We start from the raw sequence: 23,403 nt of genomic DNA, 5'->3' as shown, positions 1-23,403 counted from the left end.
AGCTAGCAGTTCGAAAGCACGTCAAAGTGCAAGTAGATAAATAGGTACTGCTCTGGCAGGAAGGTAAACAGTGTTTCCGTGTGCTGTTATGGTTCGCCAGAAGCGGCTTAGTCATGCTGGCCACATGCTGTACGCTGGCTCCCTTGGCCAGTAAAGCGAGATGAGCGCCACAACCCCAGAGTCGGTCATGACTGGACCTAATGGTCAGGGGTCCCTTTACCTTTACCTTTTAAGGAGTCTCAAAGCGGCAAACATTCTCCTTTCCCTTTCTCCCCCACAACAAACACTCTGTGAGGTGAGTGAGGCTGAGAGACTTCAGAAAAGTGTGACTAGCCCAAGGTCACCCAGCAGCTGCAGGTGGAGGAGCAGGGAATCAAACCCGGTTCATCAGATTACGAGTCCACCACTCTTAACCACTACACCACACTGGCATTTGACAATAAAAGAGATCCTGGCTCCACATTAGGAATACCATATTTTTCGCTCTATAAGACGCACCAGACCATAAGATGCACCTAGTTTTTGGAGAAGGAAAACAAGAAAAAAGATATTCTGAATCCCAGAAGCCAGAACAGCAAGAGGGATCGCTGCGCAGCAAAAGCAGTGATCCCTCTTGCTGTTCTGGCTTCTGGGATAGCTGTGCAGCCTGCATTCGCTCCATAAGACGCACACAAATTTCCCCTTACTTTTTAGGAGGAAAAAAGTGAGTCTTACAGAGCAAAAAATACGGTAATTTTCTGACGGTAAAAGCCACTTAGACAGTGGGACAGACTCCCTCTGAAGGTGGTGGACACTTCTTCACGAGAGGTTTATAAAACAGAAGTTGGATGGCTACCTGTCTGGGATTCTTTAGCTGTGATTTCTGCCTTGGAGTAGAGGGCCCTATGAGTCCTGGTTCTGTCTCTTATATCAGCCTTCCCTTGCCTGGTGCTTTCCAGATGTTTTGGACTACAGTACACATCAGCCTCAACCAGCACAGCTGCATGATGCTGACACCAATAGGAGCTGGCTCATGGCTGATGGGAGTTGTGGTGCAAAACTTCTGGTGGGAAACCAGGCTGAAGAAGGCAGCCTTGCACACTTTCACATACTTGAATGGCTTCTCCATTCAACCCCACAAGCCCCATTTGGTCCACACATGTGCACAGATCCACACCACCAGTTTTACACACCTGAGTGTGCTCACCACGTGAAACAGGCAGGCTCTAGGGCGGCACGTTTATATCGTGCTTCTGAGGTTTCTTCCAGACAGCTGGCTGCTTCCAGTGTAATAAATTATTGCTCTCCTGTTGCAAGCTGTAAGTGGAATTTCAATTGACTTTCCACACCTTCGGGGATTTTGCACTTCCACACCAGTAGATAGGAGAGGAAGATGCAACTGGGTTAGTAGGGTGGGGGTGGGGAGCTTTAAGTGATCCTCACATAAATAAGTAAATCAAAACCTCTATTATTTATTTAGCGCTAAGCATTCTAGTGTGGTTGCCTATTGCTACCCATGAAATGTTAAAACACAATGCAGATTAAAAAGTATTTAATTAGCACAAAACCAAATCAAACCAGAAAATCATGTCTAAAACAGTGCTGATGGAAAGAGTTTAATGTTTAAAATCAGCGCTGTAGTTTTATAGTGCTATATCAGTGGTACTATAGGCAGAAAAGAATTTTAGCACTAATGAAAAGATTAATTTAAAGCAATTAACGGGCTTTGAAATGGTGTCCAGGAAGGTGTTTTGTCTATGAAGACAACATAGAGTTCCTTTCACTCTTTTACCTGGGTTTTAAAAATGTATTGGTGGCTTTTAGCTCATGCTGTAAACAGAAAAGCTTCTCTCAACACCCTACTCCAAGACTAAAATAATGATTTTTGGAAAACGCAGCCCTCAATATAAATGGAGTTTGGATCAACATGATTTACAGCAAACTCGCTCCTTCAGATATCTCGGAGTCCTTTTTAGTGAATCATTGTCTTTGAAGTGGCATATATAAAGCACAGAAAGCTATAGGGACACCGATGAAGTTTTATTTTACAGAGTATGGACAGTCGTTTCATCCAGCATTGAAACTTTTTGGTAAGCAAAGTGATCCCACAAATGCTGTATGAAGCTGAAATTTGGGGCGACGATGTGAACTCTATTAAAGGGTTAGAAACAGTTCAAAATAAATTTCTTAGGAGATAATTCTCCTTTCCCAGCGGAACAACAGCCTCACTTCTACGTACGGAAGCCAGATGGACAATGATCAGAGCAAGACTGCATCCCATTCAACTATCTGAAAAGATTTACTTCCTGACCCTGCAAGGTTTTCCAGACCTGTGCTGTATGGGGAACAGCTCTGGTGGAAATCAAACCTTCAATGTATCCTGGATTACTATTGTGTCCATGAATTGAACAAGTTTTTGAATATGGGAAAGAGCCCACTAAGGCTCTACTGGACAGAATCTGGACGGGACCTACAAGAGATTAAATCTTCCAAATGTTCTCTGTGGTTCCCACTCTTAAATCAGGGCATTTTAGAGCCAGTTATTTGTCTAAAAAACTCTTACCTGGTCCATTAAGACCTGCCTTTATTGCGCTGTGTTTCTAAGCAATGCCCTCAGCTGTGCTGGAAGGGCGTTATAAGATTTCATACGTAGACTCTGTATTTGTGGGCAACCACATACTTCATTGTTTGTTATATTGCACAGAACCTAGGAGATCTTTTCTAAATCCCGTTTGTTCAAGAAAGCAATCTCTAACCCCTAGTAAACTGGCGAAAATGTATAATTCGAAGTCAGACAGATGCTGGAAAAGTAAAGGAAAAAAAGGGTACATTCTATCACATGGGTAGGCAAACTAAGGCCCGGGGGCCGGATCCAGCCCAATTGCCTTCTAAATCCGGCCTGCAGGCAGTCCTGGAATCAGCGTGTTTTTACATGAGTAGAATGTGTCCTTTTATTTAAAATGCATCTCTAGGTTATTTGTGAGGCATAGGAATTCGTTCATTATTTTTTTTCAAAATATAGTCTGGCCCCCCACAAGCAGAGGCATAGCAAGCCCAGGTGGTACCCAGTGTGGGAATTTTTTTGTCACTCCCTCCCCCCACATCAACAGCTAGGGGTAGGCTTGGGAGTCAAGGGCGGGCGCCGAATGTCTGCACCCATCCTACGCCTCTGCACCCCCACCCCTGCGACTCCCAAGTACCCCGAGCCATTGGGGGAAGGGGGGAGCTATGCCGCTTTACTGGGGTGCTGGCAATTTTTATTTTTATTTTATTTTTTTGTATCTATGACATGTGGGGATTGTTCGATTCTGTTGCATACATTTTAGCATGTTTTCATTTATTGCTTGCAACTACCTCGGTTTGATTTTTGTAATAATGGGAATATTTTGATGTTGTAAACCGCCTGGAGCAAGGTTTTAACTATGGGAAGGTGATGAAGATGCCCCTCCTATGTCCCTAATCAATCTGGTTTTCCGAATTTTTGCTTTAAGGTACGGAGCAATGCAGTGATGCGCATTAATGCTTGAATTGTCCCTGTGCAACAAAGGAGCGATGTAAGAGCAAGCGCTGCACCAGTTCCACCCAGCTGACATTTAATATGGATATTCAGTTGTATTTATGGCATGCAAGCATCCCACATGCTCAGATTGCACCATGGAGTGGCTGTGCACAGTCCCCCCCCCCCCCCGAGCTTCCCACATACACAATCATGTTGGCTGGAAACTTGCTTTATTTTAAAAAGGAAAGGAAAATCAAGATTTGTGGGATGCTGAATTTCGTTTATTTATACCAGTGCTTAATAAGCATGTTGCAAGCTCACATGGCTCCAACTTTTCACTGCACATGAATTATGTTATTGCACATTGCTAAGAAATTATAAAATAGGGGGGGGGGGAGAGAAGACCTTGGTACATATTACAATTTGTGGTGGAATTGTAAGCCAGTGCAAGATTTTTAGAATTTAATTTTGACAGAAATGATAAATATTACTAAAGAAGCTCTTGTTTGCTGTCCAAAATGAATGTTACTGGATATTTTTGACGATACCAGTGTAAATATGTTGTCAAAAGAATTGGTCTTTTGCATGATCTTGGCAGCTCAGACAGTAATTGCAACTCAGGGGCAAACAGCCTAAAATCTTACACTTACCACTCACTCTGGAATATGGCTATGATGGAGAAAATTATTCATAATCCCCACTCGATCACTGCAATGAAAAGCCTGGTTGAGCTTTCACAGATCTCACACCACAGAGAGAACTTCTATATCACCTCAAGGTTTATGATATAACCAGTTCAGCTTCACGTCATTAAAGGCAGACGAGCCAAGCAAGTGTCAAGAAGCAACCAAGAGTTTTGTCTCTCTAAACCAATGCAGCCACTGCCTTGCATTTGCATGTAGAGCTGCCGTTAAGGACCATTTTGGTCTTGTCACCTGCAAGAAGCCATCTATAGGCAGTGCGGCATAGTGGTTAGAGTGTTGGACTAGGACCTGGGAGACCAGGATTTGAATTACTTGGACACGAAGCCCTCGGGCCACTCACTCACTCTCAGCCTAGCCTACCTTACAGGGTAGTTGTGAGGATAAAATGAGGACGATGAGATTTATGTATGCCACCTTCAGCTCCTTTAGCAGAAATGGGACGTGCATGTAATTAATCATCATCATCTATAGAACCCCCCTCTTTCTCGAGGAGCAAAGGAGCCATTCCCCAGCTGGGATGCAACATCTGGAAATGGACTTTCACAGGAGACCAGTCTGAAGATGCAGACCTTTGCTCCCAGTGCTGTCTGTGCTCACCCCGGCAATCTAACCCCTCACTTCTGACACCTCATCCCTGTCATCTGTCTCTTGGACACCAGCCGGCCCTGTTCCACCCGGGGACACCATCTCCACATGTTCCTGAACCCCTACTGCATAGCAGCCCGTCACCCACCCACCAAGAGACAGATGTGCGCCCTCCCCAGTCCCCATCCACTTACAGCGAAATGACATCCCGCGGCAGGCTCTTGGGGATGGCCTTGGAGTCGACGCAGAAGGCTGTGTCTCTGGTGCAGGAGCAGCTGGGCGGGCAGGGGGGAGGCCTGGGGGCTTTCCGGCAGGTGGCGGGCAGCCAGAGGCAGGCCAGGCCTAGGAGGAAGAGAAGGAGAAGTTGCCCCAGCCTCTGCAGCTCTGCCATGGCCTTTTCCTGGGGGAGAACCAGCCTTCCCAGGCTGGGGAAGGTCTCCCCAGGGAGAAGCGGGCGTTTGCAGCAGCAGCAGCTGAGGACGATGATGCAGGAGCAAGCCGAACTCTCCGCTCGCCCCCTCTACAGCTTCTGGTTCCTCTTCTCTGTGTTTGCAGGCTGCTGCAAGCTGCTGGGAGCTATCTCATCCCTGCAGAAAGCTGCGCTCCTCCGCCAGGCGTGATGGAGAGACGCGCGCAGCACGAAAGCACCAAGTTCTGGACTGATCACTGATGGGGAGGGTGGATGAATGAGCGCATCGCTGACTGGATGCAGCCTCAGCCTGGGGGTTGTCGCGGCGCCCGCGGGGGGCGGGTCGTGGAACAAAAGGTCGGCTGCACGTGGGAATAGAGCGCAGCAGCAACAGCAGCAGCTGCTGGAAGGAGCTGTCCATCAGCCGAGGAAGCCTCCCCAGTCCAGGAGAGAGAGGGAGAAAGAGGCTGAAGAAAGGTGGCCAGCGTCTCGGCACGCCTGGCCGTGCAAGCTGTTAAGCCGGCACTTGGTTGGGGTGCTTTTCGGGGTGAAGCAGAGTGGGGTTGGAGGTGCGGACCTCAGGATCCTCTGGGGTTGCTGGCAGAGAGCTCAGGAACTTTGTTTTTATTGATTGCATTTCATAGAATCAATGCTTTTTTTCCTTGGGGGAAAAAAAAGTTTAGGGGTACTCTCGTTTTCCTACTCATATTGAAATACTGCCCCTCAATGAGGCCAAACTTAGATTCACAAAATGTTTAGGGGCATGCACACCCCTGCGTCCCCCCAGAAAAAAGCACTGCATAGAATTATAGAACTGTAGAGTTGGAAGGGACCCCAAAGGTTCGCTAGTCCACCCCATGCAATGCAGCGTGATAAGAATTTTAATGTTAAATGTTCATAAATGTACCAACCAAGCACGTACATAGATCAGCACAGGAAGTCCGACCTGAAACCGTTTTTGATTCCCAAACTGACCAAATGTTTTCTCTGCAAGGTCAAAGGGAAATGGAAAAGCCTCCCCATTGTCTTTTCCTTCACAAATCCTGTCTTAAGGGTATGTCTGTCTGTGTTTGAATAGGGTGAGCCTGTGACCTGGCTCAGCAACTAAGTATTTTGTTGTTGTTTAGTCGTTTAGTCGTGTCCGACTCTTCGTGACCCCCTGGACCAGAGCACGCCAGGGACTTCTGTCTTCCACTGCCTCCCACAGTTTGGTCAAACTCATGCTGGTAACTTCGAGAACACTGTCCAACCATCTCATCCTCTGTCGTCCCCTTCTCCTTGTGCCCTCAATCTTTCCCAACATCAGAGTCTGTTCCAGGGAGTCTTCTTATCTCATGAGGTGGCCAAAGTACTGGAGCCTCAGCTTCAGGATCTGTCCTTCCAGTGAGCATTCAGGGCAGATTTCCTTCAGAATGGATAGGTCTGATCTTCTTGCAGTCCATGGGCCTCTCAAGAGTCTCCTCCAGCACCATAATTCAAAAGCATCAATTCTTCGGCGATCAGCCTTCTTTATGGTCCAGCTCTCATTTCCATACATATTGAAATACTGCCCCTCAATGAGGCCAAACTTAGATTCACAAAATGTTTAGGGGTATGTGCACCCCTGCGTCCCCCCCAGAAAAAAAGCACTGCATAGAATCATAGAACCGTAGAGTTGGAAGGGACCCCAAAGGTTCTCTAGTCCAACCCCCTGGAATGCAGGATTCTCAACTAAAGCATCCCTGGCTAACAGACAGTCATCCCGCCTCTGCTTAAATACCACCATGGAAGAGAATCCACATCCTCTAAAGCAACCTTTCTCAACCTGTGGGTCCCCAGATGTTGTTGAACTACAACTCCCATCACCCCTAGCTAGCAAGGCCAGAGCTCAGGGATGATGGGAGCTGTAGTCCAACATCTGGGGAGAGTCTAAAGGGAGTCCATTCCACTGCTGAACAGCTCTTACTGTCAAAGTTGTTCCTGATGTTTATATTTATATCCTCCCTTTTTTCTCCCAGAACTCAAGATGGTGTGTATGGTCCTCCCTTCTTCCTCGTTTAATCCCCACAACAACCATGTGAAGTGGGTAAGGCTGAGAGACAGTGCCTGACCCCCAAGGTCACCCAATGGTCTTCATGGTCAGCTGGGGAGATTTGATCTCTGGGTTCCCAGATCCTAGTCCAACGCTCTAACCACTATGCCACACTGCCTATAGTTGAGCAGTGGGATTTTGGGTCCCATTGCAAGGAGGGGAGCCTGAGCTGCATCTCTTTGAATTGTGGTTTAGTGCAACCCTGTCAATCACTGATGCTGAATTTGAACTCAAGACAGAAGGCAGTTGCCTGAGTACTACTGAGCCACTTTTAAAAAAATTGAGATATTTGGTCTTTCTGGATAGCTCAAATAGAACACATTCATTGAGCAAGAACTACATATTCACATAACTTGTTTTCTCACTCTTTCACACTTGATGCCCTCTTTACTTCAGTACACAAAACTCTCGCTATAGAAATCAGCAGATGTGTTGTCATTTCACAATGGGTCACGGGTAGGTTTTTCTATAAATACAAATTTACTTGAGAGTCAGTAGAACTTACTTCCAAGCTGACATGCATACGATTTCACTTCTAGTAAAACTATGTCTAAGAATAAGAGATAAACAATTTGTCTACATAGTTCAGCTGAACACCAGAATGCACTTGCTACTGGACATGTCCACTGCCGTATATATGAAAAGGCTCCTATTTCGTATTTGCATTTCCAACAGTCTGGGCTGTACTTACTGCTGCAAGTGAGCTCAAAACATTCAGGGCAAAGAGATAAGGAAACCTCTGGCCCTCTTTGTATTGCTGGACCCCTCAGTCCTCATCCCTGACCATCGGTCATGCAGGCTGGAGCTTATGAGAGTCTGAGTATCATGTAGTGTGTGTATACTTTCGATTGCACACATACAAAAATAACATACTAACCTATTATTATTACAGTATTATTATTATGCCGCCCTATACCTGGGGGTCTCAGGGTGGTTCACAGATGTTGGCTATTAATGTTTACTATATTTACAATGCAATCTAAGTTACAGGTGCCACATAAAACCTGTAATAACACAATCTTTTAGTGTGGCCACTATCAGGCAGTCACCTTCACTGCACTCTTTTCAGAACCTGCTAAAAACATTTTTGTTTAGACCAGCCTGCCCGGGTATTTAGAAGGTTGATGCGAGTTTAAATCTGTTTTTAGTCTATTGCTATTTTAACTGTTCGAAAGTCTTAAATTATTGCTGCCAGTTCTTCTTATGGATGATTTTTAAATCTTTTTTTCTTCTAATCGATGATGTTTTACCTTTTCTGTAGACTGCTTTGAGGATGTACAAATTTTACGACATAAAAAGATATGCAAATTTGTTGCCTGTTCTGTCCTCTTTTTGGTGATGGCATTTTTATTACAGTCATAAGGGACCCCTGACCATTAGGTCCAGTCGTGACCGACTCTGGGGTTGCAGTGTTCATCTCGCTTTATTGGCCGAGGGAGCCAGCATACAGCTTCCGGGTCATGTGGCCAGCATGACTAAGCCACTTCTGGTGAACCAGAGCAGCGCACGGAAACGCCATTTACCTTCCCGCTGGAGCGGTACCTATTTATCTACTTGCACTTTGACGTGCTTTCGAACTGCTAGGTTGGCAGGAGCAACCTAGCTAACCCCGTCGCGGTGATTCGAACTGCCGACCTTCTGATCAGCAAGTCCTAGGCTTTATCGTTTAACCCACAGCGCCACCCGCGTCCCTATTACAGTCATACCTCGGGTTAAAGACGCTTCGGGTTAAATCTTTCCAGGTTGCGTCCTGTGGCGACCCAGAAGTACCGGAAAGGGTTACTTTTGGGTTTCGCTGCTCATGCATGCGCAGACGCTCAAAATGACGTCACGCACATGAGCAGAAGTAGCAAATTGCAACCCGCGCACGCGCAGACGCAGGTTGCGAACGGGCTCCGGAACTGATCCCGTTCGCAACCAGAGGTACCACTGTATTACCATTGAATGACAAATAAATAATAATAATAATAATAATAATAATAATAATAATAATTAATAATAATAATAATAATAATAATAATAATAATAATAAAGCCTTGGCAGGCATCAACACCACAAGGGATATTTGTCCACTCTGCATCTCTCTGAACTGCCCCCTCCCTCGCCATAGCAACCCTGAGTGCTGCCTCATCTCTTTCATCCCCCCCTCCATCCTGCCGGTCATTAAAGTTGCTGTCAGCTCATTGATGGCACACGAGCTGCCCGTGTGCAGCTGGAGGTTCACAAACATCTCCTGTTCCAGGCACAGCTCTGCCCCAGACAACAAAGGGCAAAGTGTGAGTGCAGAAGATGGCCTGATGTTTGCGAGGCCTTCTGAGCAGCTGGGAGCAGGGTCGAGACATCCACGGGTCTCCCCCCACCTGGGGGGGTGCAAGGCCCACACAGAAGAAAAGTGACCGCCTGGAGCATCCTCTTTGGCAGAGAGGCTCAGCACGCGTCAGGCCTCAAGTTGGATGGGGCAGGGAGCTCACCAGTCTGTCCGGACCAGACAATAGTTTCACAGTCATCGCCTCTGCATGTACAGGCCCTTTGGCCAGAGAGACCTGCAAGTAGCAAAAACATTGGTGTGGTATATATGTAACAGAGGAGGGGGGCTTTGTTGAGTATGTGGGAAGGGGAAGGCCTACTATGATCTTCCTACCCAGCAGATGAAAGGAGAGGTGCTCATCCTGCAAACAGGAGTAGTAATAATAATAATAATAATTTATTATTTATACCCTGCCCATCTGGCTGGGTTTCCCCAGCCACTCTGGGCGGCTTCCAACAAAATATTAAAATACAGTAGTCTGTTAAACATTAAAAGCTTCCCTAAGCAGGGCTGCCTTCAGATGTCTTCTAAAAGTCTGGTAACCGTTCTTCTCTTTGACATCTGGTGGGAGGGCGTTCCACAGGGCGGGTGCCACTACCGAGAAGGCTCTCTGCCTGGTTCTCTGTAACTTTGCTTCTCGCAGTGAAGGAACCGCCAGAAGGCCCTCGGCGCTGGACCTCAGTGTCTAGGCAGAACGATGGGGGTGGAGACGCTCCTTCAGGTATACTGGACCGAGGCCATTTAGGGCTTTAAAGGTCTGCACCAACACTTTGAATTGTGCTCAGAAACGTACTGGGAGCCAATGTAGGTCTTTCAAGACCGGTGTTATGTGGTCTCGGGAGCCACTCCCAGTCACCAGTCTAGCTGCCGCATTCTGGATTATACGGTAGCTATCTGGAGATGTCACCATCCTCACTCTGAGACAGCACAGCTAAGCATGGGCAAAGCATTCCTATGAAGACAGGTGGAAGGAGCTGAGCACATTTCACTCAAAGAAGAGACAGTCAAAAACACATGCAGCCCCGCTTCTTCCAATACATTAAGGCATTAAGAACATAAGAGGATCCTGCTGGATCAAACCAAGGACCATAGTCCTTTTCCCTCCTGTGGTTTCCAGCAACTGGCATTCAGAAGCATCGTTGACTCCAACTGCAGAGACCATATAACACTGGCTCCCAGTACGTTTCTGAGCAGAATTCAGTGTTGGTGCTGACCTTTAAAGCCCTAAACTCCCTTGGCCCTGTATACCTGGAGGAGCGTCTCCACCCCCATCATTCAGCCCGGACACTGAGGTCCAGCTCCAAGGGCCTTCTGGCGGTTCCCTCAATGCAAGAAGTGAAGTTACAGGGAACCAGGTAGAAGGCCTTCTTGATGGTGGCGCCCGCCCTGTAGATCACTCTCCCATCAGATGTCAAGGAAATAAACAACTATCTGACTTTTAGAAGACATCTAAAGGTAGCCCTGTATAGAGACGTTTTTTAATGTTTGATGTTTTATCGTGTTTTAAATATTTTGTTGGGAGCTGCCCAGAGTGGTTGGGGAAACCCAGCCAGATGGGCCAGGTATAAATTTTTTGTAATTATTATTATTATTATTATTATTATTATTATTATTATTATTATATCCTGGCTAGTAGCCATGTCTGCATGGATTTGCTTAATCCTCTTCTAAAGCAATATTGGTTGGTGGACATCACTGCCTCCTGTGGGGCAAGTTCCACAGCTGAACTACTGCACATGCTGCATGGGTGACTTTCTTACATCTGTCCTGAATAGAGTCCAATCCCTTCCAACTCTATGATTCTGTGAAGACTGAAAAGTTGCAAATGCTGCAATCTTTTTGCCTAGGGTAGTTGCAGAGGACACCACAGGGAGCACCACAAGAATGACTTAGAACAGAAGGCGAGGGCAGGGGATGGATGGAGAAATTACGTCCTAGCACAGGGCACCACTGAAATTTGAAAGCCCCAAGTCCTCCACTGGGAGTCTCTGCCCCCACTCAATCATTTTGGTTGCCCTTTTCTGAACCTTCCCCAGCTCTACAATACCCTCTTTGAGGTGAGGTGGTCAGAATGGTACACAATATTCCCAAATTCAGTCGCACCATCAAAGAATGAAGAAAGTGGCCGCCTTCTTGCTTTGAAAGTCCCAATAACCTTCTGACCCAACTGTTGGAGAGGCAAAGAGGGTCCTTAATGAGCCACACTTTGACGCTCCTGGCGTCAGAACAAGCTGGCTTTCTGAAGGACAAGAGGCTGCTAAGAGGCCTCTGTGCCTGTGGACAAATCTCCAGAGAGGGTCTCTTGACTGACAAGTGATGCCAAGGGCCACTTAGCTGTACTTTATTTCTTTTGAAATAACTTGGTGGGAACAGGTAGAGGACACACAGCAAATCACCTTCAGAGCTTTGGTGCCAGGAACCCTATATAAACGGAGCCCTCCTCTCTCGTGCCTAGAAACAACCAGGATCAGTGGGGACAGCTGAAAGCTAGCCAGAAGACTCGAGATGGAGAATAACAGCAAAAGTAGCAAGGATGTCCTGATGATAGAGGCACCCCCGGTGAGTCGTTCTCCACTTGGGACTGAGTTCCTGCTCCTGCAGGTATGGTGTGGAGTCCTGCCTGGGCAAGGAGGGCTGAACTGGAGAGAGAGGGATGCCCAGGGATGGCCATAGCATTTGGAACTGGGGCAAGGTGGTCCTCTGGGATGTTCTCCTCCCTGCTCTCCACTCCAAGGGGCTTGTGATGGAGAACGTCCCACTGGACTCTGCCCTATAGATTCTGCTCTGCCGGGGGTTGGACTCAAAGGCACTTGGGGTCCTTTTCATCTCTACAGTTATATGATTCAGTGGGCCAGACTGGGCTGCCTGTCTCCCACTCTGCTGCCATTCATGGTGCCCAAAATCTGCCCCACGAGATGGCAGGCCTAACACTAAAACAACCCACACAGTGGATTATGAATGGATGGATGGAGGAATAGAAGCTGTGGTTGCATCAAATGGCTTTGTCCTTCTGTGCTTCCCTCTAACTATACAGTATATACATTTTGGTTCCTATTTCCTCAGTGCCTCAGTTCTTACTAAGGTGGTAAACCCGTGTCTGCGTGCCCCACTTTCATGTTAGATCATTTTTATTAATTTTCCAATAAAACATCCAATTAATATATCAAATCATAATCCAATAAAAATATAAAAACTATGGGAAGCTGTAAAATTAATAATTAAAATTTGGAAGATAATTTGACCTTTTTTTATTGCATGCCCCACTTTAAGCTGCATGGTGCAGGGTGTCACATGAAGGAACCTTCCTCTATACAGGAACTCCTGCACATAGAAAGCTAGCCTGCAAGGGTCAAAGTCTATCCTTTTCTCTAACAGGCTGGGTTTTTTATGCACAGGGATTTTTGCTGTATGGAGTAATACTCCGTCATATGAGCCCCTACCTGTAGTCTAAAGTGGTGCAGTTCAGAGGCAGTGCAGAATTAAACTATGGAACTCACTCCCACAGGAAGCAGTGATGGTGACTGTGATGTAACATATGAGAGTGCTGGAGGTGAACTAGTTAAACAGGTTACTCAATCAGAACCCAGGGGGTGGAGTCAGAGGGACTATAAAACCAGCTCTGGGAAGGGCAAAGGGAGGAGTTCGTTGGGTAGTTGGTTGGAGTGGGAGTGAATTGGGATAGAGTCTGGGGGTAGGTTGAGTTAGTGTAGAGAAATAAGCGGAGTCAGGAAAAGTTAGGGGCTAGGAAGACAAGTAAATATCTGAGAGGTGGTTTAGTGAGGGAGAGCAGGTAGCGGAAGTTATAGGTCTGGATAGACACCCCATGTTTGTAATTGACCGATACCGTTTATGAAACCACACGCTTGTTAAACTGCAATAAATAAACAGAAGTTTATGTTCCAATTTAACCCTGACTGGACTCAGTAGGGCCTGGGTGGTGGCAGCGAGAAATAAAGTGGTGGCACAGGGATCAATAGACGGTGAAATGTCCTGTGTGACCCTTTGTGATCACCACAGAAAACAACATGGATGGCTTTGAAAGAGGATGAGACAAATTCATGGAAGAGGAAAAGGCTATCCATGGCTACTTGCCATGATGGCTGTGCTCTGCCTTCACAGTCAGAGGCAGCAGTGCTTCTGAATACCAGTGACTCGAAACCACAGGAAGGGAGAGTGTTGGTCTTCTGCTGGAATCCTGCTTGCTGCTTTCCCACGCGCATCTGATTGTCCACTGTGAGAAGAGTTTGCTGGATTAGATGTACCATTGGCCTGATCCAGTTGGTTCTTTTTATGTGCTTACGTTTGCTCCTTCCATGAGAACTTGTATGTGCCTCTGTCCAATCATTCTGTCTGGGTCAAAATGCACCACAATGTTCTCATGAGCATCTTTTCTGGTTCTGCAGGGTTACACGGCCTCCCCCCGGCTCCCTGGACTACCTTGCAAGAAGCTCTTGATCGTGGTGGTGGTGGTAGTGGTGATCGTTTTGGTTGTCCTGGCTTTTGGGCTGATGGGGCTGCGTATCACGGAGAAGCACACAGAGACAGTAAGTACAGCATGATGAATCACAGAATTGTAGAGTTGGATGGGACCTCACGGGTCATCTAGTCCAACCCCCTGCAATGCAGGAATCACAGCTACAGCATCCAAGACAGATGGCCACCCAACTTCTGCTTAAAAACCTCAAGTGAATGAGGTCTGCTGTGGGTCACCTCAAGAAGTGCCACAGCTAGTAATTCCTCAAATGCCTGTTGGGGCTAAAGGTGGGTCCTTCACCTGCGAAGACTGAAGACAAGTGGCTTAAACACCTGTGCACTGAACCTTGTTGAGTACTGCAGTTTCCCTAAGCAGAAGCAAATTCCAAGGGGTGGGGGGAACTCTGCTAAACAGCAGGCTAACCTTTAGCACTCCAGATCTTGCTGGACTCCCACTTCCACCATACTTGGCTACTTGTTCCCAGTCCTGCTGGGTGAGCAGTCCCACCATACCTGGAGGGTAAAAGGTTCCCACTCCTCTGTCTTCTTCCCAAAATGATGGTAGTTGTTTGTTTTCATAGTACTGGGGACTCTCAAGGCCCGTACACACTTAAGAGCGGTGGACTCGTGGTTAAGAGCAGTGGACTCGTAATCTGGTGAACCGGGTTCGCGTCCCCGCTCCTCCACATGCAGCTTCTGGGTGACTTTGGGCTAGTCACACTTCTCTGAAGTCTCTCAGCCCCACTCACCTCACAGAGTGTTTGTTGTGGAGGAGGAAGGGAAAGAAGAATGTTAGCCACTTTGAGACTCCTTCGGGTAGTGATAAAGCGGGATATCAAATCCAAACTCTTCTTCTCTTCTTCCACTTGCATTGTGCCTGGAAAGCTTGGGTCTGAGTGGTTTCCCACTTGACCCACACTTTCTAGGTAGGGGTCCAAGCAGTCCTCCCCTTGCTCCACTCCTTTCCCAGGGAAAACCCACACTTTAGCTCTAAACTGGACCAAACGTTAATCCGGGAAAAGACGGAATTCCTGTTTGCTCCGACTAAGTGCTAAGAAGCAGTTCTAGGGAAAGTGCATAAAGCCAAAACCAGGTGGAATTGCCCATGTCTTTTTTCCTGGACTCCCATCCCCTTTCCACCTCCTTTATTTATTCATTTATATTTATGTTATATTATATTTATATTATATTCATTTATATTTGCAAAGCATGTAAAGCTGAATGCACCCAAGTTAAATGCTCCAGTTCATACGTCTCGTTCCCTTTGCTCTTCATCACTCAACATGGTCTCCTTTTCAATGTCTAGGTCCTGCAAATGACCATCCAAGGCCTGGATGGGGAGGGCTCCCCACAGCATCTTTCCATGAGCAGGAAGGAGAGACTGGCTACCTTCCACGTCAGCAGGGTCAACTCTTCGGCCACCGTGGTGTATGACTACAGCAACGTAAGATTTGCTGAAACTGGTTCCTAGTTTCCAAAGGAGTCATGCAGCTTTGCCCAAGGCCTGCTTGTCCACCTAGCAGGCTCCTTTTAGAACTCATAACATCCATCCTGACAAGGGAGCAAGTCAGTGGCGAGTTCTGGTGGGGCTGGCTAGATCTGTTGGTTTCTTTAAGCACAAAGGACAGCAAATATTGTGTCACCTTAAAAGCTAACTTGATGGGACGCGGGTGGCGCTGTGGGTTAAACCACAGAGCCTAGGGCTTGCCGATCAGAAGGTCGGCGGTTCGAATCCCTGTGACAGAGTGAGCTCCCGTTGCTCAGTCCCTAACCTAGCAGTCTGAAAGCACGTCAAAGTGCAAGTAGATAAATAGGTACCACTCCTGCGGGAAGGTAAACGGTGTTTCCGTGCGCTGCTCTGGTTTGCCAGAAGTGGCTTAGTCATGCTGGCCACATGACCCGGAAGCTGTATGCTGGCTCCCTCGGCCAATAAAGCGAGATGAGCGCCGCAACCCCAGAGTCGGCCACGACTGGACCTAATGGTCAGGGGTCCCTTTACCCTTTATCTTTTAAAAGCTAACTTGAGACTATGAAAGTTTATGTCCCGAACTTCCCCCTGCTTAACTGCGGGGATTTTCATCCTTGAAAAGTCCAAATCAGAAAGAAAAACCCTGCGTTTAAAGTGGGAAAGGTCTGGGACAACATTGGGATGGGCTGGACATTTTCTTCTGGTTTGGACGTGCCCTTGGGGCTTATCCACGCTTCCTCTTGTGTCGCTGCTTCCCCTGTGGAAAACTGCTCTTCAGCGCAAATGGCAATTCAGATTTTCTCTGGATTGCCATTTCTTCTGATCGATCGCAGGTTTTCCTTTGGAAAGGAGCAGGGCAAGGGTTAGGGATACATGCCTAGAACGTGCAAATCAAGCAGAAATCTGCTCAGATTCATGCTGTCTAGGCATGGCACAAGGGGAAGTGTAGCTGAGCCCAGTAGTGGAAAGGTGGATTAGGACCAGAAGAGAATTGAGAGCAGGACAGGGCAGGTTAATCCCAAGAGAAAAGCCCTCCCTCTCCCTTCAAAAAGTCTGAAGTATCGTATCAAAGCCACACATGCTTCTTATGGACAGGATAGACATTTATAAAATTTTGCCTGGCATGGAAAAAGCAGATGGAGAAAATTTCCCCTCCCTCTCTCCTAACGCTAAAACTCCTGGGCATCGACAGAAGCTCAGCATTTGAAGCATCAGGACAGAGAAAAGAAAGCACTGCTTCACGCAGCACATAGTTAAACTGTGGAACTCACTGCCACAAGAGGCAATGAGGGCCACCAACTTGGATGAACTTTTAAAAGAGGATTAGACAAATGCATGGAGGAGAGGTGGCTACTAGTCTTGGTGACTATGCTCTGCATCCTTCTGAATAGTGTTCTTGTGCTCAGATCCTGCTTCTGGTTTTCCCATTAGGGACATCTGGTCGGCCGCCATGAGAACAGGGTGCTGGACTAGATGGGTCATTGGCCTGATCCAGCAGCCTCTTCTGATGTTTTTATATGTTCTTATTTATTTGGTGGATGGGGGAAGAATAAAATGTGTTGTCAAAAGGGCCCATTCTGCTCTGAAAACCAAAAGCCTTGGCATTTGAGTCAACCCTAGTCTTTGCTTACCTAGTGTGTGTGAACAGGAGATGCAACAGAGGAAGACACAGGGAGAGAATCTTTGGGGCGTGTGTGGAGGCAGTGACAGGGTCTGGGATATGAGGTAGAGCCCTGAAAAGGTGGTGTTGCCATTGCACATATACCTTGTTGAGATCCAAAATATATACCGTATACCCATAATAAAATACCCCCTGCAATAAATTGACAGCCTTTGCCTTTGAACAGCTCCTGATTGGCTACAGATCTTGGCCGGGACAGTCCTGCTACATCACCAGAATGAAGAAGGAAAACATCCAGAGCCTGGATGCCGCTGTCAAGGTGTTCCAGAACATCCAGGTTAGAATAATTGCCCTAACTCAGAGTTTCCAAGGCATGAAAAGAGCAAATCATGTGGGAAGATTGCTTCTGGACTATACCACTTCACACAGTGCAGCTGGCTGAATGTCCCACCATCTTCCAAAACAACCACAAACCCAGTCCCGGGACACATAACACCCCGGCCTGCAGTAATCCAAGAACATTGTGATTTGCTGTTTGGGCTGTTTGGGGTAGCAGTTGTCTTTTGAGAGTGGCTAGACGGGGATCCTTGTCCTTAAGGCTGGCTGCCACTGGTTTGCAGGCAGGACATGAAGGCAGAATGAAAACAGACCAGAGATTTCTCACGTCCCATTTCTCCATTCGGGGAAACTGCTCTTTAGTGCTCAATCAGAGCAAATGGCAATTCCGTTTTTCCATAGGTTGCCATTTGTTCTGCTCTATCGCAGGCTTTCCCTCGGAAAGGAGTGGGGCAAGGGGAAAACCACTTGGACCCGTGCTTTCTAGGCACACAGGACAAGTGGATGTGTGAACAAATCCCAAGAGCTGAAGGGAATCCATCCACACCCACCTGCTGATTGTCGGGACAGCTTTAAAGCTGCTTAGAAAACTATGCAGAACCTTTCCCAGAGGGATTTGGAGGGACTGTGCGAAGCAGTCAGGCTGTGTCAAAGTTTGCAGGGCAATTTTATATTTCAGAGAAACATAATAATAATAATAATAATAATAATAATAATAATTTTTATTTATACCCCGCCCTCCCCAGCCAAGGCTGGGCTCAGGGCGGCTTACAAGCAATAATAAAAAACAAGTTGAATGATTACAACTTAAAAACAACATTAAAATACAACATTAAAATATTAAAAAGTAGCCTCATCGCAGGAGGAGAAGGAAAGGAAAAAAGAAAGAGAGGGAGGGAATCAAATTGGCTCCAAGCCAAAGGCCAGGCGGAACAACTCTGTCTTACAGGCCCTGCGGAAAGAAATCAGATCCTGCAGGGCCCTGGTCTCATGAGACAAAGCGTTCCACCAGGCTGGAGCCAGAGTTGAAAAGGCCCTGGCTCTGGTTGAAGCCAATCTAACTTCCTTGGGGCCCGGGACCTCTAGGGTGTTGCTATTTATGGACCTTAAGGTCCTCCATGGGACATACCGGGAGAGGCAGTCCCGTAGGTACAAGGGTCCAAGGCCGTGAAGGGCTTTAAAGGTCAAAACCAGCACCTTCAATCTGACCCTGTACTCCACCAGGAGCCAGTGCAGCTGGAAAAGCACTGGGTGAATATGCTCCCATGGCAGAGACCCCGTGAGGAGCCTCACTGCAGCATTCTGCACCCGTTGGAGTTTCTGGGACAGCTTCAAGGGCAGCCCTGCGTAGAGCAAATTACAGTAGTCAAGCCTGGAGGTGACCGTCACATGGATCACTGTATTGTAAACATACAATTATAGAATTGGATGGGGTTCCTCAGGGTCGTACCATTAACAAAGAGATCTGTTTTTGCAGCCCAGGCCTCCGGCGTCATCCCTCAAAGAGAATGAGGAGGGAACAGACGTGCCACTGGCTGACCGTTCTATCCTGGGTACCACCATCAACATCCTTTGTAGCAGCGTCCCCATCTACTGGGCTTAGAGGAGGAGAGATGGGTGAGAGAAGACCAAAGACCCAACAGAACATGCACACCAGCAACGAAAGTCAAACTTCCTGCAACAGGGATGCTGTGCAAGAGAGATCCCTGAAATGGCCCTGTGGGAACCCTCAGCCTTTTTGTAGACATCATAGAATTGTAGAATTGGAAGGGACCCCAAATTTCATGGAGTCCAACCCTCTGCAATGCAGGAATCACAACAGATAGATAGATAGATAGATCTGCAAACAACACCCCTTTGCTAATGTCTTGGCCTCAGGGGATAAAGTCCATTCTCCAGTCAATTGCCACGACTTCATCAGAATAGAGAGCCACATGCAGCAAACACATGGATTGAAGCATTGCTAGACTAAGCCCTTTCATGGGAAGGGGAGCCATTGCTCAAAGGCACAGCCCATGCTTTGCATGCAGAAAGTCCCAAGTTCAAGCCTTGGTATCTCAAGGTGAAAGGCTCATGCCTGAAATCTTGGAGTCGAGGAATCAGGTGGTAGAGAACATGCTGAGCTAGCTGGACCCATCTGGGCTCAGGCTACAGACAGAAGCTGGAGTGCATGTTCTCCTAACTGCACATACTTCTGGCATGGTATTTCATAATTATTTTATTTCACAAAATTTGTACTCAGCTTGATCGTAAAAAAAAAGCAACAACCTCAAAGCAGTTTACAAAAAAAGATAAAACCAAAAAATTACCAATTAGACACATTAACAACAATAATTTAAGACCTACAAAAGTAGGGTTGCCATACATCCGGACTTTCGCAGACATACATGGAATACCACAGTCAGAAGCAGTGTCCGGGTGGAAATTGGGCAAAAAAAAAGTCTGCGAAAATCCGGACGTATGGCAACCATATCAGCAGTGTCATTTTTGCCTATTTTCCTTAAAAATTGCTGGAAAACGTCCTTTTGGGCAAGAACTTTGGGCAAAAACCCCCAAAACAAAACAAGCCATCTCAACAACATTGCCAAGGAGAAAAAAAACTCAACAACTTTTGTGTCCAGATTTTCACTTTTGGAAATATGGCAACCCCACGAAAAGTTAAAATAACAACAGGCTAAAAAGCAGATTAAAACTCATATCAACCCTCTAAATATCTGGGTTAGGCTGGCCTAAAACTTAAATATTTTTAGCAGGTACTGAAAAGAGTACAGTGAATATGTGCGCCTGGTATCAATAGGCAGGGAGTTCCAAAGTACTAAAAGACTGAGTTCATACAAATATGGAACAGGTATTATGTGGCACTTGTAGCAGTGCCAGTACTGCCAATCAAAGAGGTCCAGTGGGCAAGGCAATCTTTCAGGTAATAACTCTCTCCATGCCAGTTTAGTATGTGCAGGATGTTAGTCCAACATGTACAGAAAGAGAGAGTTTGCTTTCAGATGGGGGGGACGGGACATCCAGACATTTAATCCACCAGCTGCAATTTGAGGGAAGGCACTTAGCCCAACCATGTTATCATCATGTATCCTGGCCCTAAGCAGATGGGAATTCAAGACAAGGAAACAGATTTTATGTACTAAACCGTTTTTTTTTTTTAAATCTATTGTTATAAGAATAATTCTGCTTGAACATCTCTAGCTGCTGATATCAACCATGCACATCTTTTTACTGTATACTTTGTACTGGTCGTCTGCTGGTTATGTTCCCTTTTTCTTAACGCTGCTTGTCAAATCTATAATCATCAATAAAGTGCAGGAAGGCAAAATCTGAGCTGGTTGGGAGTGGGGATGTCTTAATAATACCAGAAAAGTTCTGGCCTTGAGTTTGCTGTGAGTTTGCTGGAAGATCCAGTACATATAAAAATAAGTATTTCTTTATGCAGCATATAGTTGAACTATGGCAGGGGGAAGTGATAGCCACTAATTTGACTGGACAAATTCATGGAGGAAAGGGCTATTGGTGGCTACTAGTGTTGTAGACAAAAAACCTGCCCTTTTCCCCTTATGGGGTATCCAAGAGCCCATACAGAGTCCTTATGTAGGTTCCCTATTGGTAGGAGAAAATAACAGAGGCCAACCAGAGAATATTGAGAAGCAAAGCAGCTAGTAAGCCTGATCTTTATTGATCTGTTGCAACAGGGTCCTCGCTCATCACACGCAGGAGGGAGGAGGAACCCAGAACAATGGTGTGCAAGGTCTTATATAGACATTTTAAATTCCCTGCCTTGGAGCTCAAGACCACCCCTCCGTATATCATCCATACATCACAGAAGGGGTGTAACCTAAGACCACCCCCCTGGTACATCATACCTACATCACAGAAAAGGTGGTCTACAACAGAAATCTGAGTGACTTGTTTATCATGTCTGACAGGTTACCTGTTTAATGGTCACTTGACTGGATTGATAAAAGATTACAGTCTTTTGTAATGATAAATTCTTAGTTCCTGGGCCAGGTCACAAGCTCACACCCTATTCATATCTTAAATGTGCCCTTAAGACAGGATTTGTGAAGGAAAAAGACAATGGGGAGGTTTCCCACTTTGACCTTGCAGAGAAATGCAGTGGTACCTCAGGTTACATATGCTTCAGGTTACATATGCTTCAGGTTACAGACTCCGCTAACCCAGAATTAGTGCTTCAGGTTAAGAACTTTGCTTCAGGATAAGAATAGAAATCGTGCTCCGGTGGCTGGCGGCAGCGGGAGGCCCCATTAGCTAAAGTGGTGCTTCAGGTTAAGAACGGACCTCCGGAACGAATTAAATACGTAACCAGAGGTACCACTGTAATTGAGGTCAATTTGTTAAGGACTTGTTTTCTGTGGGGTTTTCAGACATGTGGTTGATATTTTTATGTATGTGTTTGCTTGGTACATTTATGAACATTTATTGCATATCTAAGACCTTAAAATTATTATCACACTATGACAGGGGGCAGTGATAGCCATCAATTTGACTGGACAAATTCATGGAGGAAAGGGCTATTGGTGGCTCCTAGCCACCCAAGTTTGTGGCTATCGCTGCTTCCTGTGGGAGCGAGTTCCATAGATTAACAATCTTAGCGCAAGAGTCCCTTGCTAACATGGACAGCCTGTGGCCCACAGCCGCTAGATTGGCTTCTCCTCTCCACGATTTAGGAAACTGCTCAGATAAGAGGGAACAGTCTTTCAAAGCATCCAGGTTCCACCTACAATTCTGGCCTAAAACAGAACAGCTGCCGTTTGGAAGATCGCGTGAGATCTTTCCTATGAACACATACTAAATGGTTTAGCAGTGCATCTCTGCTGCTGTCATAACAGCAGAGCTCTGCCAATACACAGGGAAGGTTCACTTAGCGCTGCGGACAAAGGAGAAAGGTAGGGCAAAGGCATTATTGATGACACGGAATGCTTATTCTTGCTTCAGCTCACCCACAGTTAACCTCATACAAAGTGGTGATGGAATAGAGGACTATCCCACTGTTATAGGAATTCTAAGGTCTTATATATGTATATGTCAGGGAACTGCCATCGGCTCAGGGGTGAGAGGGGAAAAGCCGGATGGATTACAGAGAGCCCCCAAAGATCGTGGGAAGCAGCACCTCCTCAGCGGAGGAGAGTAACCACACCTCCAGTGGAGAGGAGCTTCAGGGCTCGGAGGAGGCAAGGCGGTGCCAGGTTACCTTGCCTGGGCAAAGGGGGAGGAGAGAGGTACTCCGTTGCCCACGCCCTCCCTGCGCAGTAGGCTTCCGCGCCAAGAGGGGAGGCGCAGATTGGGCATCAAGAAACTACTCTGCTGGGGAAGGTTTAAGGACCGCCCACTCACAGATTCTGCCAGTGAATGAGCGAGCCACGGAATAGTGGCGCTCTGCATGGTGAAGGGTTTTTGGCACCAATAACGAGGCTTTTACAGCCGACCAGGGAGGCAATTGCCTGATTGCTCTCGAGTAACCCCCTGATATCCTTACAATATATATAAATAAATGTTCATAAATGTACAAGGCAACACACATGCATAAGTATTGTGTCTGAAACGGTACAGGAGAGCAATCCTGAAGCCATTTTGTCTCTCCCAAATTGACCTCAAATATTTCTCTGCAAGGAGGAAGGAAATGGGGAAAGCTTTCCAATTGTCTTTGGACTGTAGGGGCTTACACCACTCTTTAAATACAGTCTGGCAAGTATCTGATAAGCTGAGGACACTATCAATATGCGTAAGAGCATGGGTAGGCAACCTAAGGCCACATGTGGGCCACATGTGGCTCAATCGCCTTCTCAATCAGGCCCACGGACGGTCCGGGAATGAGCGTGTTCTTACACGAGTAGAATGTGTCCTTTTATTTAAAATGCATCTCTGGATTATTTGTGGGGCATAGGAATTCGTTCATTTTCTTTTGCAAAATATAGTCTGGCCA

General features: G+C 46.7%; 2 protein-coding genes across 3 annotated transcripts in view; one reads left to right on the top strand and one right to left on the bottom strand.

Annotated features, from left to right (window-relative positions):
* LGI3 (leucine rich repeat LGI family member 3) overlaps positions 1-5,492 on the bottom strand; it is a 29,990-nt gene extending 24,498 nt beyond the window's left edge. The window contains exon 1 of the mRNA XM_083629490.1: positions 4,962-5,492. Within this exon, the coding sequence (XP_083485616.1) occupies positions 4,962-5,158 (197 nt within the window). The 5' untranslated portion in view covers positions 5,159-5,492. The remainder of the gene's footprint in view (positions 1-4,961) is intronic.
* A 6,108-nt stretch (positions 5,493-11,600) lies between these two features.
* Positions 11,601-20,778, top strand: SFTPC (surfactant protein C). Of its 2 annotated transcripts, none has more exons than XM_083629728.1 (5): positions 11,601-12,114; positions 13,959-14,099; positions 15,335-15,472; positions 17,344-17,454; positions 18,931-20,778. In XM_083629728.1, exons 1-5 carry the CDS (start codon positions 12,061-12,063, stop codon positions 19,054-19,056), a joined length of 570 nt encoding a protein of 189 aa, XP_083485854.1. In that variant the 5' UTR covers positions 11,601-12,060; the 3' UTR covers positions 19,057-20,778. The 2 variants fall into 2 exon arrangements, with proteins under 2 accessions (XP_083485854.1, XP_083485853.1); XM_083629727.1 differs by having other exon boundaries at positions 11,777-12,156.
* Positions 20,779-23,403: the final 2,625 nt, after the last annotated feature.

Source organism: Podarcis filfolensis, assembly GCF_964270895.1.
Source record: "Podarcis filfolensis genome assembly, chromosome: 8".
NCBI classification, from domain to species: Eukaryota; Metazoa; Chordata; class Lepidosauria; order Squamata; family Lacertidae; genus Podarcis; species Podarcis filfolensis.
This window is presented reverse-complemented; position numbering and strand designations above follow the sequence as displayed.

Coding starts and splice junctions, on each gene's coding strand:
- SFTPC (XM_083629727.1), top strand. CDS start 12,061: ATGGAGAATAACAGCAAAAGTAGCAAGGATGTCCTGATGATAGAGGCA. Junction 12,157..13,958: donor CTGAGTTCCTGCTCCTGCAG/GTATGGTGTGGA, acceptor CTGGTTCTGCAG/GGTTACACGGCCTCCCCCCG. Junction 17,455..18,930: donor AGGTGTTCCAGAACATCCAG/GTTAGAATAATT, acceptor CTGTTTTTGCAG/CCCAGGCCTCCGGCGTCATC.